This window comes from Molossus molossus, unplaced genomic scaffold, assembly GCF_014108415.1.
Source record: "Molossus molossus isolate mMolMol1 unplaced genomic scaffold, mMolMol1.p scaffold_m16_p_18, whole genome shotgun sequence".
NCBI classification, from domain to species: Eukaryota; Metazoa; Chordata; class Mammalia; order Chiroptera; family Molossidae; genus Molossus; species Molossus molossus.
The window spans coordinates 60,799,510-60,817,885 of NW_023425353.1; the positions used below are offsets into that span (position 1 = coordinate 60,799,510).

Sequence of the window (18,376 nt, forward strand, 5' to 3'; positions counted from 1 at the left end):
CTCCCCCTTCCCACCTTCATAACCCAGCTAGGGAATGGCCCACTTTGATTAGTGGTTCCAAGAAAAGATAACGACAAATATCCTTCTTATAAAGAAAGCTAACGTTCCTATTGTCTGTCTTAGAAACTTACACCTTATAAAACGGACTTAGCCAGGCCTGAGTGCTTCTCTCCAGTGTGAATTCGTTGGTGGTGATTGAAAGTGGAACGCTGACTGAAGGCTTTCCCACACTCAGTACATTCATAGGGCTTCTCACCAGTGTGAACTCTCTGGTGCACAGTGAGCTGTGAGCTGTCACTAAAGGCTTTCCCACAATCGTTGCATTTATAGGGTTTCTCCCCAGTGTGGGTTCTCTGATGTACCATAAGGCTAGAATTATGACTAAAGACCTTCCCACACTCATTACATTCATAAGGTTTCTCTCCAGTGTGAATTCTCTGGTGTATAATGAGGTATGAGTTTTGATTGAAGGATTTTCCACATTCATTGCATTTATAGGGCTTCTCACCTGTGTGAAGTCTCTGATGTCGAATAAGACATTTACTCAGGCTGAATGCCTTACCACATTCATTACATTCAAAAGGTTTTTCTCCAGTATGAATTCGCTCATGGTCAGCAAGATGAGAGTTCTGATTGAAGGCTTTCCCACATTCCCTGCATTTGTACGGTTTTTCCCCAGTGTGGAGTCGCTGGTGTCGAATAAGACTTTTATTCCGACTGAAGGCCTTGCCACACTCATTGCACTCATAAGGCTTCTCCCCAGAGTGAATTCTCTGATGGTCAATAAGATTTCTACTAGAACAGAAAGCTTTCCCACACTCGTTACACTTGTAGGGTTTCTTACCAGTGTGAAGTACCTGGTGTCGGAGAAGATTTTTATTCCGAGTAAAGGCTGCCCCACACTCATTGCATTCATAAGGTTTCTCCCCAGTATGGGTCCTCTGGTGATCATAGAGTTTGTAACTCTCATTGAAAGCTTTTCCACATTCATTACATTTATATGGTTTCTCCCCATTATGGAGTCTCTGGTGTTGAATGAGATGGGAGCTATGCCGATAGGTCTTCCCACACTTGCTGCATTCATAGGGCTTTTCCCCCGTGTGGGTTCTGAGATGAACTATGAGCTGAGAGGTCTGCCTGAAGGCCTTGCCACACTCATTACACTCATAGGGTTTCTCCCCAGTGTGGATTCTCTGATGGCCAATGAGGTGTGAACTCCAATTGAAAGCTTTGCCACATTCATCACATTGATAGAATTTCTGTACCTTCAGAACCTGATGTTCTACAGGACTGGAAGATAGATTCGGATGTTCCCCAAGGTCCTTATACTCATCATATCCATCTTTTGCGGATTTTTTTTTATCTTCATGTCTTATTTCCAGGAAATCACTTTCCAGTCTGCTCCCTTCCTCCTCTGAGGGATGTGCTTCTAGCTTTCCTAAAGCATTTCCAGCTTCTGGTCCCCCAGGAACCACCCCACAGAGGCCTCCTGATGTCCCATCAGATGACTCTGATCCTTTGGAAATCTCTTGCCTTGGAGACAACTCTGAATTCTCCATCCGAGTCTCACCTGATGCCAAAAGAAAGAAGAAAAAGCTCTGATTCATTTCTTGTTCTATTAAGGAAACAGAATCATCAGAAGTCTCTGTACCTAAAAAAGCCTTCACATTATGGGTAAGGAATGAAGAGAGGAAGTCAGAAATAGCTCAAATTTTTCTTCATGGACAGAAAGACAAAGAGCAGGAAGAAGGTCAGTGGAGGAGGATCCATCAGGACAGAGGAATGCTGAGTCAGCACAGTCAAGTCAGCAGGGCAACTGAAAGGTAAGAGACCAGATGTAAAGTATGTTTGACCTTCCAGAAGTCACCCTGATGCTTTGTGTCCTTAGTAAACAATAAACTCTAAGATCTTTTCCAACCATGACATTGTATGGTTCCATGATTCTCAGCAAAGATGTTTGGGAGAGAAAGTGAGGGCAAATACCTCAGATCAAATATGAGAAACAGTGTGGGCAATCATGATAGTTGAGGGAGATTTACATTATGAGGGTGTGATTAGAAAAAAGTATAAAAAAGAAGCAATTTTGTCACGACAGGGCAGTGACAAGCTTTGAAGAAGCCATGGGTTGAGAAGTACTGAAGGGGAGAACAGAGGTCTAGGAGTGGGCATCCTGTAGACCCTGGAGCACTAGGCTGGTGAGAGCTAGTACTGCACACCTATAAAAGTTAAGAAAGCATGCCCTGGCCAGTTTGGCTCAGCAGTTAGAGCATCAGCCCGTGGAACAGAGTGTCCCAGGTCCGGTTCCCGCTAAGGGCATGTACCTCGGTTGCAGTTTGTCCCTGGCCCCGGTTGGGGTTGTGTGGGTGGCAGCCACTCAATGTGTCTATCTCACATTGATGTTTCTCTCTCTCTCTTCCCCCCTCTCTCCTTCCCGCTCTATCCAAAAAAAAAAAAAAATTAAGAAGGCCGCAATAATTTGAAATATAAATGAAAATATGTCTTTGACATCTTGATAATCTGGAATCATAAAGAAACTGAACAGATGAGTATTTGCTTTTGAATTCAAGAATATTTTAATACAAAAGCTGGTAGAAGGCAGAGCATCACAATCATCTAAGAACGAGAAATTTTGGTTCATTTCATCTTAGGACTACAATCTTCCTGCTTTAGCATATGAGAAGTTAAAAATATCTGGTCCCCTGACTGAAATCAAAGTGATTCCTAAGCCCACCTCACCAGAGTTGACACTCCCTAGACTTGTCAATCAAAGAACCTAACCCACAACATCCCCTTCCAGAAAACTGCCAAGCCCTAGTTCTTTTGTTTTTGTTATCTTTATTTCTTTATTGGATTTTTAGAGAGAGAGGAAGACAGAGAGAGAGAGAAACATCAATGAGAGAGAATATTGATTGGCCGCCTCCTGCATGCCATGCACGGGGGATGGGGCCCACAACCTGGGCATGTGCCCTGACCAGGAATTGAACCAGCGACCTCTTGATGCATGGGTCAACGCTCAACCACTGAGCCACATTGGCTGGGCTTAGCCCCAGTTTTTTTGTTTTTTTTTTTAAGTTTAAATAACTGTTCCTCAGTTTATCTATTTTATTCACTTGAACTTATCGATTGATTAGATAAATAACATATAACCACAGACGGATATGCAGGACTCTATACCCTTGTGTCGACAGCATACATTTTGGCCGTCTCTGTCCGAGGGGCCACGTATGACTTGGCCATGGAGACGGCTGCAGTGGAATAGGCCTTCCTCATGGAATAAGTTAGCCCCAGTTTTTACTCAGAGGGTAGCTGAAGCAACTATGCTTTGTGCCAAGGAACCCAGCTCAGCCCATGACGAACCCTAAACAGTGGAAAGAGAACACAGATATTCAAGAAGTAGCTAAGTTACATTCCCAGTACAATGCGAGCACAAAAATTTATTTATTTATTTATTTATTTATTTGGTTAGTTAGTTAGTTAGTTAGTTAATCCTCACTCACCCAAGGATATTTTTCCATTGATTTTTTTTTTTTTAATTAAAAGAGAATGAGAGGGAGAAAAGGAGGGAGAAAGAAATGTTGATGTGAGAGAGACACATCAACTGGATGCCTCCCTCACGACCCCAACCAGGGCAGAGCATCCAACCCCCAAGTGGGGTACATGCCCCAGAATCAAACCCACAACTCTATGGTCCTTGGACCAACACTCTAACCACTGAACCAAACCAGCCAGGGCAAAATGTATTTATTTTAGTTGTTGAGGCTCCCAGGCTCCTCAGTCTCAATGAGGCCCTGCTTCCTGAAGGCTGGTCTAGCCAGTCAGTTTGTACAGCTTTCCCATTCCTTCAGCCTTATTGTAAGTAACACAGCTCATTACTGACAATAACTTGAGTAGCTCTCTGTTCCTTACAAATATGAACTCTAAAAATACCACCCCCGCTCAACCCCTTATGAAGTACAGACAATGGTGATAACTGTTATAGCTGGTGAGGGGCACAGAGAGGTTCATTGTACAGTTCTGCTTTGTCTATGTTGTAATTTTTCATAATAAAAAGTTAAAAAAGAAAAAGCATACGGCAAAGACAACGTGAAGGATGCAGACGCTAAGTTAGCAGGGCAAGAATCATTACCCAGGGAGGCCACGCTGCGGTAAGTTTCCGGCATGGAGCGGCGGTACAGGGCTCTCTGACTCAGGGCTGGACCGTTCCACTCCTCAGTGCAGTCCACAGACAGGCACCTGTACACTGCAGAGCCCTGCAACGACAAGCGTCTACTGCTCAGACACACTCCCACCCTGAAGGGCAGTCATCAGGAACACCAAGAGCACAGGGTGAGGGCCCTGGTGGGCACAGGGCTGGAGGAGGGAGAAGCTGGGATGACATCTTAAAGGACAAGTCCAGGGCAAGAGAGAGGCCACGAACTCGGCAGGCGGCACCCAGCTTCGGGGGAAGCAAGAACGCGGACGCCACAGGAGCAGTCTCAGAAAGGTCAGTGCCCCGGAGATGAGTTCTAGCTATTCCTGGGCCCTGGACTCAGGAACTCGGGAAAGACAGAAAAAACAAGCTCACCTGGGGCCTGACTATCCGAAGCACAGTTGCCACTCCTTGGTCTCCTGTGTTCCCCACCTGGGGAAGGGCAGGCAGTGGGGAAGCACGACGAGCTGAGGGAGGAAAGAAATCTATGAGTGGACAAGCCCTGCCCTTGGCGCCAATCAGGTCTGTATCCACTGAGTGCATTCAAGAGGGCCAGGCAGCTCCACGCACAGTTTCTCATCCCTCGCCCACACAGGCGTTATCCTAAGTGTGGTGTGAATTCTCCACGGAGGGTGCAGTACAAGGTCCCTGATCAAACTGGAAACTTCTCCCAGCCCTGGCTCTCTTCACCCTCTCCTACGGGAGCTGTACTTCTGACCACTTCCTCTCCACAGGCTTCCCCAGCACCAGCCTTGACTGACTCCCCCCTCTGACCTCTGGCCCCGCATTCCCTGGTTTCTCTCCTCCTCCTGCCCTCTCGTCTGGACCCGAGGTGCTCAGGCCTCAGCGTCTCTGTGTCCCCGTCAGCGACCTCACCAGCCCTCACTGCTCTCAGGCTGCTCTCACAGGTCGTTCTTCTCTTCTCCCCCCTTACCGCAGCTTCCACTGGCCTACTGGACATTTCACCCGGTGATCCGCATGACTACACATATTGTTTCAAAAATGCATGTTCTCCCTTTTTCTTTTCCTATCTTCCCACATTCTGTCAGTGACTCTAGATGCTGGCTGAATCTCTAATTCCCTATCTCCTTTCTTTAAATGCACGTCCAATAGCCCGGCCAGTGTGGCTCAGTGGATGAGCATCAACCCATGCACCAAGAGGTCACCAGTTCGATTCCGGTCAGAGCACATGTCCAGGTTGTGGGCCAAATCTTCAGTGTGGGTCATGCAGGAGGCAACCAATCGATGTTCCCTCTCATCGATGTTTCTTTCTCTCTCTCCCTCTCCCTTCCTCTCTCTAAAATCAATAAAGAAAGAAATGCACATCTGATAGATGTTCCCCAAATTGATCTTCAGTTTCAACACAATCTCTATCAGAATCCCAGCTGATTTCCTTATATAAACTGACCAGCTGCTAATAAAACTCAATATGAAAACTAAAGACTTGCAGCACAGCCAAAAGAATCTTGAGAAATAAAAATAAATTGGAAGGCTTCCATTTTCCAATTTCAAAACTTACAAGGCAGTCATCAAGACAGTGTGGTGCTGCCATAAGAACAGACATTTAGATCAGTGAAACAGAATAAAAGCCCAAATATTAATCCATACATCTATAGTCAACTTATTTTTTATGATGGTCCCAAAAGCACAGAAAGAGGAAAGATGAGACTTTTCCACAAATGGTGCCAGAACAGCTACTTACCACATACAAAAGGGTGAAGTGGGACCCTACATCAGACCATGTATAAAACTTGTACAGACAGCCCTGGCCGGTTTGGCTCAGCGGTTGGAGCGTCGGCCTGCAGTACAGAGAGACCCGGGTTCGGTTCCCGCTAAGGGCATGTACTTCGGTTGCAGTTTGTCCCCGGCCCTGGTTGGTCGTGCGGGTGGCAGCCACTCGATGTGTCCCTTCATGTCGATGTTTCTCTCTCTCTCTCTTCCTCTCTCTCCCTCCCGCTCTATCTGAACAAAAACTGGAAAAATGTCCTCGGGTGAGGATAAAAAACAACAACAACAACAACAAACATGTACAGACAGCTGGCCTTGGCACCTGTGACAAAGTGCACCTGTGACAAAGTGCACCTGTCACCAAAGTGCCCCTGAAAGAGTGGCACCCACCAACTCCCAGCACTGTCAGCAAATATAAAGAAACCACTACCTTCACCCATGATACTAAAACAAAAGCCATCCTCTCTGACATTCATTATAAAAATAAAAATAAAAAACACCTCCTGTTCAACGTCTCCTGGACTCAGCAAGAGCTGCTAGGACCCACAAGGAAGACATGACTACGTGAGACAGGAAGAAGGCTCACCCAGAAAGCATGCCCCATGCCAGCTCCAGCTACAAGAAGAAACTCCACCGGGCTCCAGGGCGGGGGTCAGGTAAAGAACCACATTAAGGGTCATGCATGAGGAGGAGGCTGCTCAAGTTTCAGCAGAGAAATGAAGCTTTGCTCTGAAAGGGGGCGGAGGGTAAGAAGAAGTACTCAGAGAAAATAAAAGCAAAGGAAAATGAGAGAAATGATAAAGTAAATAAATGCAGGCCTGTCACAGGAGACCTAGAGACACAGACGACAGCAGGGAGCTTCAGGAGCCAGAGGGCCAGGCTCCAGCCTTGCTGAGCTCCAGCAGCACAGACAGGAAGCAGAAACACTGCTCAGAAGGAAGCTGGAAGTCAGAGAAAGAAGGACAGTGACTTTCCCACACAAAACTACAGAACAGTCTGGCCGGTGTGGCTCACTGGTTGACCATCAACCCATGCACCAAGAGGTCGCCGGTTCAATTCCTAGTCAGGGCACGTGCCCAGGTTGTGGGCTCAATCCCCAATGGGGGGCGTGCAGGAGGCGGCCAAGCGATGTTCTCTCTCACCCAGGTTTCCATCTCTGTCTCCCTCTCCCTTCTTCTCTCTCTAATATCAATAACAAAAAAAAAATTTAAAACAAAACAAAACTACAGAACAGGCTGGAGAGAGCAAGAAAAGTGAAGAATGAAAAGACCTAGAGTGATGCTGAGGGTAAAGAGAAATCTGGCGATGAGGCTAAAGACAATGAACTTGAGGTCAAATATTTTGAAGAAATGCAACCAGCAGGAAATATATCTATCAGGAAACTGAGACCCACAGTGAAATCAGTACCAAAAATAAGCCTCCAAGCTGGCATATTCTAAAGAAACTGTGCAGAAATATCTAAAGAGGTAGTGAAGTATATTGATAAAGGTGATGAGAAGATGGACAAACAGGAACGTGAGTATGACAACCTCATAATATGACAAAGGATTCCAGGTCTTCAGTCAAAGAAAGGGTGAGCACAGTCTCCACAGCCATGAACCTGGATAAAAAGCTGGAGATCTCCTGGGCCTTTCAAAATGAATGAAAGACCCCAGAGCATACGAAAAAATTAGGTCCAGTGAATTGAACCTACCCTGTTAAATTCATGTATTCTAATGCCCCAGGGTCTTCCCATGCCCCAACTAGCTTTTTTTTTATCCTCACCCAAGGACACTTTTTGCATTCATCTTAAGATAGAGTGAGAGCGAGAGAGAGAAAGAGAGAAACATCGATGTGAGAGCAACACATTGAGTGGTTGCCACCCACACAACCCCAGCTGGGGACGGGGACAAACTGCAACTCAGGCACGTGTCCCTAGCAGAAACCAAACCCGGGACTCTCTGGACCGCGGGCCAACACTCTAACCACTGAGTCAAACCGGCCAGGGCCTGTCTAGCTTTTGAGGACAGAAAAAAAGCTTCATTTATCAACTTGTTGAGATTCTACCACAGATGTGAGCCCCCAAGGCCTAGGAAGCCGCTTGGGCTGGATCAGGCCTCTTCTCAGCAGGAGTCATACCTTCACCTCCCCCCCCCCCATTCCCACAATGAAAATAAATGCTTTGCAAAGAACAGGAAAAATCCTAAGTAACTATTTGACTATTTTTCAGGAACATTTTCTTCTTTTTGTCATTTTGCTCCTTCAACTCATATGCAATGTAATTATGTTTGTTTTCCTTTTAAAATTCTCATTAAGTAGTCCCTTATTCTTGGGTTTTTCCTATCACTGTGAAGGCACAAAGGTTTATTTTTATTTATTTATTTTTTTCTTTATTGATTTTAGAGAGAGAGAAAGGGAAAGGCAGAGAGAGAGAAAGAAACATCAATAAGAGGAAACATCGATTGGCCGCTTCCTGCACATCTTCTATTAGGGATTGGCCCACAACCTGGGCATGTGCCCCTACTGGGAATTGAACCAGCAACCTAACCGGCAGCCTCTTGGTACATGGGTTGATGCTCAGCCACTGAGCCACACCAGCCAGGTACATAGATTTATTTTTATATGTGGATAATAAGCAAGTAAGATTTCTTCTAGTACATATTTAAAATGTTAAAATAATACTTATACAAATGTCTCAATTAAGAACTAAGCTCATCCCTGGCTCTGCGGTTAGAGCTTCGACCGGTGGACCAATGAGTTGCAGGTTCGATTCCAATCAAGGGCATGTACCTCGGTTGAGGTTTGTCCCCAGCCCTGGTAGGGGTCGTGCGAGAGGCACATGGGCAACTCTCTGCGTAGCATGGAAAAGGGCAGAACAGTCAGTATTTCTGATGCTTTCATCGGTTTCCCTTTTAAGTACATGTTGAGGTTTATGTTCAAAACATTTGCATATTTCCAGCTTACAGGAAGGATTACTTTTTTAACCAAAATTTGTCTGACTTCTTCAGCACTAATACAACATGTAAGAACTACCTCACTGGTCAGTCCCTAAATGCTCACACAAATATACATGTGTATATAACAGACAGAAGTTCCTTTAATCAAAGTACGGTTAAAAATACTCGCTGACATTTCCTTTGCAAAATAACCAAAGACTATTAATGAGTTTTCAGTATGAACTGCACACAATTTGAAACAGAATGGTTGTTCTTTCCTGGCCGCCACTTTTAACTTAGGAAGGAGACCTTGATTTCCAAGGCCCATGCAAGTCACAGGACAGTAGGTGGTTTTAGGCTAGAGATGTACCGTGTTTAACAAACTGCATTTTACATACTACACTTTCATTCTGAGAACAATCACCCCAATAAACAAGATTTTTCTATTTTTCTCCACAAACGTCACTTGTTGAGGATTTACAGCCTCGTGCACTGTGTATTATAGGAAATAAATGGCACACAAAATGTTTGGAAACATGCTTTCGTGTATCATAATGCTAGCACCAAAATTAATCAGTTTTATAAACAAACGCATTACAGTCGTCCCGACGAAAACACCGGCGGATTGCAACCACTTTTACTTTTCTGTCGTTCACCCGCGACAGTAATGAATACGCTTTGTTTGCATAATTGGGAGAAGAGCGAAAGCACGAAACCTTCACTCCAAATTCTCGCCCCGGGCGCCCCGGGCGGGACGCGCTCCCAGATCCGCCCCCGACGCGGCGGCGCAGGATCCCAGCCATGCCGCCCCGGGCGCAGCCTCCAGGCCCGGCCTCAGCCGCCGCCGTCCGCGCAGGGCCCCGCAAGCGCCCGCCGCCCTCCCGCAACCCCCACCCTCCCGCAAACCCGCCCGGCCACTCACCGTCTCCCGCGGCCCCCACGGCCGACCCCGGCCGCACCGCTCGCGCTGGTCTCACAGCCCATAGGGTCGTGCATGGGCGCCGTTGTCCCGGACCTCGGCGGCCTCTCTAGGAAACCGGGAGGGCCAACGTCTCGGCTTCTCCCCGGTTCCAGTGTGGTTCTGGTCGACCACTGTCTGAGTCATTGGGGGCTCTTCCCCAACACACCCCATCTCCCCCACAATGCCTGTCCTCCACTCTCCGATGACCATTCGGGCCCCACACGTCCATCAGCCTTGACCTGTGTTCCCGCTTCCCTCCCAATGCATGTGCAGGGCTGCCCCTGGGGCCTCCCTCCCACCAGGTTAGAATAGGATCCAAAGCCAGGGGTCAAAATAGGGACCAGTGAGATCTAACAGACCAGTCCTGGCAGGAAGGGGTTGTTAAGGGGTCACTCATGACTCCCTGGGGCCCCTTCAATGAGGGGAACCAGATGTCAGTTTCCAGAACTAGCCTCTTCTTCCCCCATCACTACCACAACCAGCGGGGGCTGTGGGAAGGAGGGGCACACGGCTACTTTCCAGTTGTCAGCCATAGGCACACAAAACTTGACTTCCCACACTCCCAGTTTTTTCTCCTATAGGTAAGTTCTAACCAGGCTCACCTAGTGGGTGAACAATTATACTCTTGGCCAATATGTGGAATCCTGGTGTAGGTTTGTGGATGAATAGGCTTCTTGAAGAAGGGCTGAAGCAACATCAGGAGAGTGCCAGGCCTCTGGCAGAGCTAATGTCTTTACCAGAGAACCTGGAGGGTGTGTAGCCAATGCCATAAAGCACGTGTTGCCATTGCAAAGGCGTCCCACAAGCTGTTGTGCAAGGGCCAGGTAGCTGTTCTTGTTACCCTCTGGTATATGTTTCCTAGTGGCCTGGCATGTTGCTGATTGATATTTCAGTAGAAGGGATGCCCTTCTGTACCCTGAGGCTCTGCTCTACCTATCTGAGCCAACCCAGGTTCCTTTCCAATGCCCCAGCCACCAAGGATGAAAACAAAGAATGGAGTCTTACACCAGAGCAATGGTGACGAGGTGGAAGAGAAACCAACAGCACTTTCAAACAGGGTAATTGAGAAGGGTTCAAAGGGGATTTACAAAAGGTGAAAGGGTTAAGAAAATATGACATAGGGTAGTACAGAACCCCACAGTTAGCTATAGCTATAGCTATTAGAAGCTAATGGACAGAAGCTGTGGTCTTCAGTTGAGGGACACAACCAACCCTTGGCTTAGTACAGAAGCTGCTGATGTAACTGCATAATGAGCTCAAAATGGTCATACCCTGTTTAACAAGATACTGAGTTGCTTTTCAGAGACAAAAGAGGAAATCCACAAGTCAGGCAGCTGAAGCATTCGCAGAGAACTTTGCTCTCCAGGTGCACCTGGAACCAAAGTCTCGCTTCCTCCTCCCATGGAACCAAAGTACTGGGACATAACTGGAACTTGAATACTGGAACCCTTTCAGAAGTAAAGGATCTGTTGTCAAGGAAGATCCAGTGCTGACATCTTACCATATATGTCCAAGCTCTAAGGTCTTCCAATTAAAACTTGCCCCACCAGCGCTTCTGCATACCTGTTCCCCTTATAACCCTCCCTGAACCCTGGATCAGAGAGTTTGTGTTTTTCCAGCACAAGCTGTCCTTTCTCCATGGTGTAGAGCTATACAATAAATGTCCGTCTTTCTTTCTTTCTTTCTTTCTTTCTTTCTTTCTTTCTTTCTTTCTTTCTTTCTTTCTCTCTCTCTCTCTCTCTCTCTCTCTCTCTCTCTCTCTCTCCCTCCCTATCCTCACCCAAGGATATTTTTCTATTTTTCTTCACATAGAGAGACAGGGAGAGAAAGAGGGAGAGGGAGAGAGAGAGAGAGAGAGAAACATCGACGTGAAAGGGACACATTGACTGGTTGCCTCCTGCACAACCACAATCAGGGCCGGGGACGAACCGCAACCGAGGTACGTGCCCTTGGCTGGAATCGAACCTGAGACTCATTGGTCCATGGGCCAACACTGTACCGCTGAGCCAAATCAGCCAGGGCTAAATACCACTTTCTTTCTTTTTTTTTTTTTGTTATGTGCCCCTTGCGGGAACCGAACCTGGGTCTCTCTGGTCCGCAGGCCAACATTCCAACCGCTAAGCCAAACCGGGCAGGTGCCACTTTCTTTCACTATACCTGGGTGTCAGTGTAATTGGCTCTCTGCAGCGCCGGGTGGGCAAACTCTTTGCTGTTACACTGGGGAAAGAATTACCTGAACTTGACTCTCCTCTGATTTCCTGCCAGGGCCTGCCACTGGCCCAACCCAACTGGAAGCTGGTGAGTAATTCAAGGTCAGCCTTCCAAGTCTCAGGGCAGGGGTGAGAAGGACTGAGAATGAATATATGGAATGTGGATGAAAAAGGGGATCTGTGGAAAGTAAGGTTAAATTCCTAACTGGGCAGGTCATGGTAGGTAGACATGCCCCAGGCCTATAATTTCAGTGAAAGGTTTTGAAACCAGCCATGTTTATTATTCTTGTGCATCTAGGTTAATACACCTTCGAAATGCCAGAAGTATAGCAACAGAAAACACATAATCCTGTAATCCGATCATGTCTTGCTTTCTCCCACCCTCTTGTAATATTCTTTATGTTCTTGCCTTAATTGCAAATGCATAAAAGAAACTGCAAAACTGTTACTCTCAAGAGCATTTGAGATCTTGCTCTCTGGCATATTTTGTCAGGTTGGCCTAAATAAACTCATAAAAATTCTCTGCAGACTTGACTGTTTCTCATGTCAACAGGGGCAACTGGAAAATATCCAACATACCCAAAAAGAAAAATAGGAACTTCTTGTCTATGCATAATGTGTCCATTAATTTTCATTTGAAATAATGTTCTTAGGTAATTTGAATCAGGAGGTGGGGTGTGTGAGAATGTTCATAACCACCCACAGGAAAAAGTTTTGAGTTTTATCTTATTTTAAACAAAATTTCCCATCACAGAAGCGCTTCAACAGGTTGGCTGTGTTTGGGGTGTGCTTACTGGATGTTTCTTAGCATGAAGGCAGCTAACATAGACAGCACCCGGATAGGTGTGATCAAAGAGATCCATCAGATTGGCCCCACCGTGTTCACAAACCCGCAGGAGTAGCCACCACGAGAGCAGCTCTGTTTTGAAGTGCTGCACAGCTTCTTGAAGCTCAGCTCACTTTGCCAACACTCTGAGAGCCACACAGCGCAGAGCCTGTAACAATGAGGTTTCTTCCCTCCTCAGCTGAGAAGCCTGTTCTTTCAGACTGGCCCAGTTTGCTTTATATGAGTCCTAGGCAGAGAAGCTCCAACTTTGTTAGTGCATATGAATGAAAACAAATCACTTGGAATAAAACTGGTTAAAACTGCAGATTCTAATTTAGGAGGTCTGAGGAGGGTCCAAAGAAAATTTCTGACAAACTCCAAGCTATGCACAAGCTGTGTTTCTGTACCAAGCTTTCAGTAGCAAAAACCTGAATGTATATCACTGGCTCGTAACTTGCTGCACATTATAATGCCCTGGAGGGCTTTTATTTTTATTTTTTATTTTTTAAATGGATTTGAGCCTGGCCAATGTGGCTCAGTGGTTGAGCATCAACCCATGCACCAAGAGGTCGCTGGTTCGATTCCCAGCCAGGGCTACTCCATCCATTCATGCATTTGTCTGCTGTTTCCTGCATGTGCCCTGACTGGGGATGGAACCCGCAAACTTGGCGTATTAGAACGATGCTCCAACCAACTGAGCTACCCAGCCAGGGCTGGCATGCAGATTGTTTGAAGTGAAGGCAATTAAGACCCAGCAGAATCTGGAAGAGCTTTTTACCTCCCACTTAGGGAGGGGGCCTGTACCAGAAAGAGCTATTGCCAGAGGTAATTTCTTTATCTGATAGATATACCTGTTTGGCTAAGTGTCTGCTCGTCCCATCTTCCTGTGAACTTCCCTCCTCCCCTCTGAAGCCCCAGGTCCTTATCCCATTCCTCAGCTCAGGATAGCATAAAAGCCTCAATTGCCCCACTGCTTTTGAACCTCATGTCTCTGTGGGGCTCTTGCACATATGACATTAATTGGTTTTTCTCCTGTTAATCTGTTTTATGTCAATTAAATTATTAGGCCAGCCAAAGAAACTGGGAGGGAAGAAGGGGAAAATTTCCAACCCCTACAGGAACAATCCCCAAGACAGGAAACCTTGAAGTTATCCTCAATTCCTCTTTTATCTCTATTCACTACCCCACCTCACCCCTTTGCCCTAATCCAAACCATCAGAAAATCTTGTTCACTCTTCTTCCAAAATGCATCACAAACCAACCCAACTCCACACAACTCCAGCTCCACACACTTTGCCCAGGTCCTGGTCTCTCTTTTCTGAAATGCATTTCTGCAATGATGCCCTAATTGGCCTCCCTGCTTTCCCACATGACCCCATAATAGACTTTCCCTCAGCAACCTCAAATGCCTTAACCTGGTCCCTGTCCATCTCTGACAACATCTCTAACACTATCACTCTCATCCAGTCACTGCAGCCTCCCTTCTGGACCTGATCAGCCAAGTCAGTTATACCTCACCTCCGAGCCTTTGCAGCTACTGTTCCCTCTGCCTGCAATGCTCCTCTCCCACATCTTCAAGAGTGTAGTAGCCTTTCTTCATTCAGTTTAAATGGTACCTTCTCAGACAAAAGGATGAAATTGTTTCAATGGTATCTATTGATAAAAGAGCATGAGATTTACAGTCATTGCCTTCCGACTTATATGTTACCTTTAGAAACAAAATTCTGAAGTTTCCAGACTACTAAGATTAATCAGTGAAGTTTTAAGATATGATGAAAACAGAGAACTGAGGATTCTCCTAAAAAATCTTCCTATTTATTTCTCTGCACAGCACTCATTTCCTGAAATTTTCTCATATCGTTGTCTTTTCCTGTCCAGGAGGTGGCGCCTGTATCTGTCGGCGATTGTGTTTTCAGGACCCTGGACAACGCCTGGCGTATAGCACAGCACATGCTCAATGAATGTGCTGACCGATTGTCATAAACTTACATGCACCTCTGCACTCAGCAGTTTTAAAATATATAAGGCAAATATTATCCTACAGACAATCAAAGTGGGAGACCAACCCACCTCCCTTAGAAACATACCAAGCAAGGAGCAAAAACTACAGAACTTTTTAACCTAAAGATAGATTAATGAGGGCTTTTACCATCTATATTTCTGAATTAAAAAATAAACATGTATTAATTTTAGAAAAGGGATTATATGTTGTTTTATTTAATTACCCTCCAAACTTAAAAAAAAATCTTTTGGTATGGTTTTGAAGAACTGGACACAACTATTCAAGGGGGTTAAGTGTAACCCGATATGGAAGGGTGGGCGGAAGGAAGGTGCATGGCATGAGGTGATAGGCCAGGCTGAATTCTCTCGCTCAGTGGGGACTAGTTTACAATAGAGTGACTAGAAGGTGTAGACACAGAGAAAAGAACCAAGGAGAAGACAACCATCTACAAGCCAAGGAGAGAGGTCTCAGGAGAAACCAACCTTGCTGACAGCTCAACCTCAGACTTCTAGCCTCCATAACTGTGAGAAAATAAATTTCTGTTATTATAGCTAGAAGAAGAAGATGTAGGTTTAGAATGAAAAAATGGAAGAGCTCCAAGGACAGATGCAGGTATTCTCTAGTTCTCATATGTGAAGGGAATTTAGAAATTCCCTGGAGGGCCCTGGCCAGGTTGGCTCAGCAGTTAGAGCATCGGCCTGTGGACCAGAGAGTCCCGGGTTCAGTTCCTGCTAAGGGCACGTATCTCAGTTGCAGTTTGTCCCCAGCCCTGGGTGGGGTTGTGTGGGTGGCACTCGATGTGTCTTTTTCACATCGATGTTTCTCTCTCTCTCTTCCTCGCTCTCTCCCTCCCGCTCTATCTGAAGATAAATGCAAAAATGTCCTCTGGTGAGGATAAAAAAAAAGAAATTTCCTGGAGTATCAGGGCTTGGCTTCTCCTTGGGTCTCTTCAATAGAGATAAAAAATGTATCACCTGTTCTCTAATGTAGTGAAAGAAAAGGATCATCGGGGGACATTTTGGTGGCTTAGGGGCACACAGATTCTATACATCTAAACTAGAGATAGCATCACGGGTTTTTTTGTTGTTGTTGTTGTTGTTAATTCACTATAGTTTTTAACAGGAAATAACCTGAACTGAAATAATGACACCTCTCCCTCAAATGGGTATCTCTCCACATATTGTTCCCTCTATCAGGAATGCTCTCTCCTCTCCCCCTAAATGTCTAAATGCTACTTCAAGGCCCAACTCAATGCTGTTCTCTTTGAGGCTGCCTCTGATCTCTTTCAAAATCAATCCCTCCCTTAGCTCTTTGAATTTCTTATGTTGGGACACATACTGCTTTTTGCTAATCCCGGGTATCTACCTGCCTGCCCCTTGCCCTTGACATTTCTGAAGTTCAGTCTTGCTCCCCTCTCCCTCCTAGAATTCAAAATTTCTTGCATAAATGTCTTGGTTATGTTTGTATGGTACTTAATCGGACATGTCAAAGCTCACAACTTACCTCATTGAATGCTTCCAAATCTGAGGGATAAGCAGCCACTGATAGTTGTTGTTGTTGCTTTTCTCCATTTCACAAATAAAGAAACTTAAGACGCAGTGGATACATAACTTGCCCAAGGTCACAAAGCCCATCTGGTAAGTGGCAGACCAGGGGTCTGTCATACTCACAGGCTGGAAAATCCAATCTACGTTTGAGATGCTTCTGGAAGAATTTGGATTTCAAATCTTAAGTCTAACAATACCCATAATCTGAAAGATTACAACCAATAGTGTAAAGCTTATGTCCAAGATCAAAGCTGTGCCTTAGGAGAAACAAGGTCGCAGACCCTGGCTCAGAAAGAGACAAAGTCTCTGCTATGGGAGGCGGAAGACCTCGATTCCTGTAGAACAGGATGGTGGCGGCCGGAGTAGCGACTCTAAGTATCCTTCGTGCAGTCCACGAGTCCTTGCTAACAACTGTGGTGGCTGGGAGCTGGGAGCGCTCCTTTCATTTCGCAGATCTGCAGCAGGTAGGGCCGGCGGCCCAGCTGGAGGTCCGGTGAGGCAGCTGGGTCAGGAGGACAGGGCCGGGCGGAGACTAAGCCAGAAGAGAATACAGGGAGTATAGTGGCCGTCTCTCCGAAGACCGCTCGGGTAGAACCCTGGGGAAGGACGCACCGAGAGCCTGGGCCTTACTGGGCGGGGAGGCAGGGGCCTGCGTTACCACCTAACGCCGTCGCACGGGCGCTGGGATGCCCCGAAGGTCCCTGCCGCTCTCTGGGCCAGTGTTTCCATCTGTGTCACGAGGGAGCGTCAATACCAGCGCACAACGGGCGGGGGCAGCCCGGGACCGCAGTTCCTAGTCCGGGGACCGGGAGCTGACACGCCCACCAGCACCGCCAGCCCGGCTCGCGCGTCACCAGCAATCGCCTCGGCCTCGTTCCGAACAAAAGATTCGCCGGAAGCGAGATCCTCTGGGGTCTTCGGATCCTTGCAGCAACTTCCCATTCCGTCTAGGAAGCTCGGAGGCCTGAGCATCTCGGTGGTGTCCTCGCCTGGGATTGGCTCCCCCAAATCCAATCGAATCACCGGGTCCCTAAGACCTGAGGTTTAAGACAATGGGCCCCCTCCCGGAGTCTACCGTGAGGCCTTGTTTTGTGACCATCGCAGACCCTATTTGTGCCGGTGACAGGACTTGGCACACCGTTAGCAGGAGGAAATCTGAGAGGAATTAAAGAACAGGAATGAATGAGGGTCAGAGAGAGAGAGAGAGAGAGAGCATCTTGCAGTAGAAAGAAGAGGAGGAGGAAACTCTATACACCTAAATTCAAAGCTTTCCTTGCCCTTTTCAATCAGTAAAATGTTACCCAGCTAGCTGGATGTTTGTCAAGCCTCAGAATCCTAACATGAAAATGAATGATCCTGTCTTCCAGGGGTACTGGGATTGCAAAAAAGATAAACAGATAGAAGGGATGTCCCTATCTCTTTCTGTCCAAGCTCTTCATTATAGCTAGTAATCACAGGCAACTTTCTACAACTCAGCTAATATTGTAACGTGTCAGTGAGAAAACCAGAGATGCACAGTTGAATTGTAAAGGAGCACTTTACTCACCGGTGGGTTGCGGGGACTCTCCCCAAATCACAGCCCAAGTTTCCTTTGTTTTTTGCTTATATAGGCACAAACTACAGGAAAAAACTACATTAAAGAAACCTACATTCTTCTTGGCGCCCCTTAATTGGTGCCGGGACTGATACAGACTGCTCCAGAGGGGGGCGGGGGGGGGGCGGGATTCTGTTGCAGGGGTCAGGGCAATCATTAATCTCTTTCTTTTTATGGTCCCTCTGAGTTTCCCAAGGCCATCCTTAACACCCTTATCTTTATAGTTCCTCTAGGGTTCAGTCCCAGGGTGTTTTAGAAAACTGCTCAGGTGTTTACGTGCAGGAATAACTAGTCAGAATGGAGTTTAATTTTAAAAAGCCCAGCTCATTAAGTCTTGTTTCCCAGATCCTTGCGTTTTCTACATAGTAGGCAGCCAGAACTGGAGGACAACACATAGTTAGGGA

General features: G+C 46.5%; 1 protein-coding gene across 1 annotated transcript; it reads right to left on the reverse strand.

Moving 5' to 3' along the window:
- Window positions 1–120: 120 nt before the first annotated feature.
- On the reverse strand, window positions 121–17,320 carry ZNF852 (zinc finger protein 852). The gene is made up of 3 exons (XM_036266306.1): window positions 17,133–17,320; window positions 4,127–4,290; window positions 121–1,570 (listed from the first exon to the last, which is right to left on the reverse strand). The coding sequence occupies exons 1-3, from the start codon at window positions 17,318–17,320 to the stop codon at window positions 135–137; spliced, it is 1,788 nt and encodes a 595-aa protein (XP_036122199.1). The 3' UTR covers window positions 121–134.
- Window positions 17,321–18,376: the final 1,056 nt, after the last annotated feature.

Excerpts from the sequence above, each read along its gene's own strand:
- ZNF852 (XM_036266306.1), bottom strand. The coding sequence starts at position 17,320 with ATGGGAAGTTGCTGCAAGGATCCGAAGACCCCAGAGGATCTCGCTTCC. Across the intron at positions 4,291-17,132 it reads CCCCCGCCCGTTGTGCGCTG|GGTGGGAGTGTGTCTGAGCA; the intron begins GTATTGACGCTC and ends ACTGCCCTTCAG. Across the intron at positions 1,571-4,126 it reads CCGCAGCGTGGCCTCCCTGG|GTGAGACTCGGATGGAGAAT; the intron begins GTAATGATTCTT and ends TTTTGGCATCAG.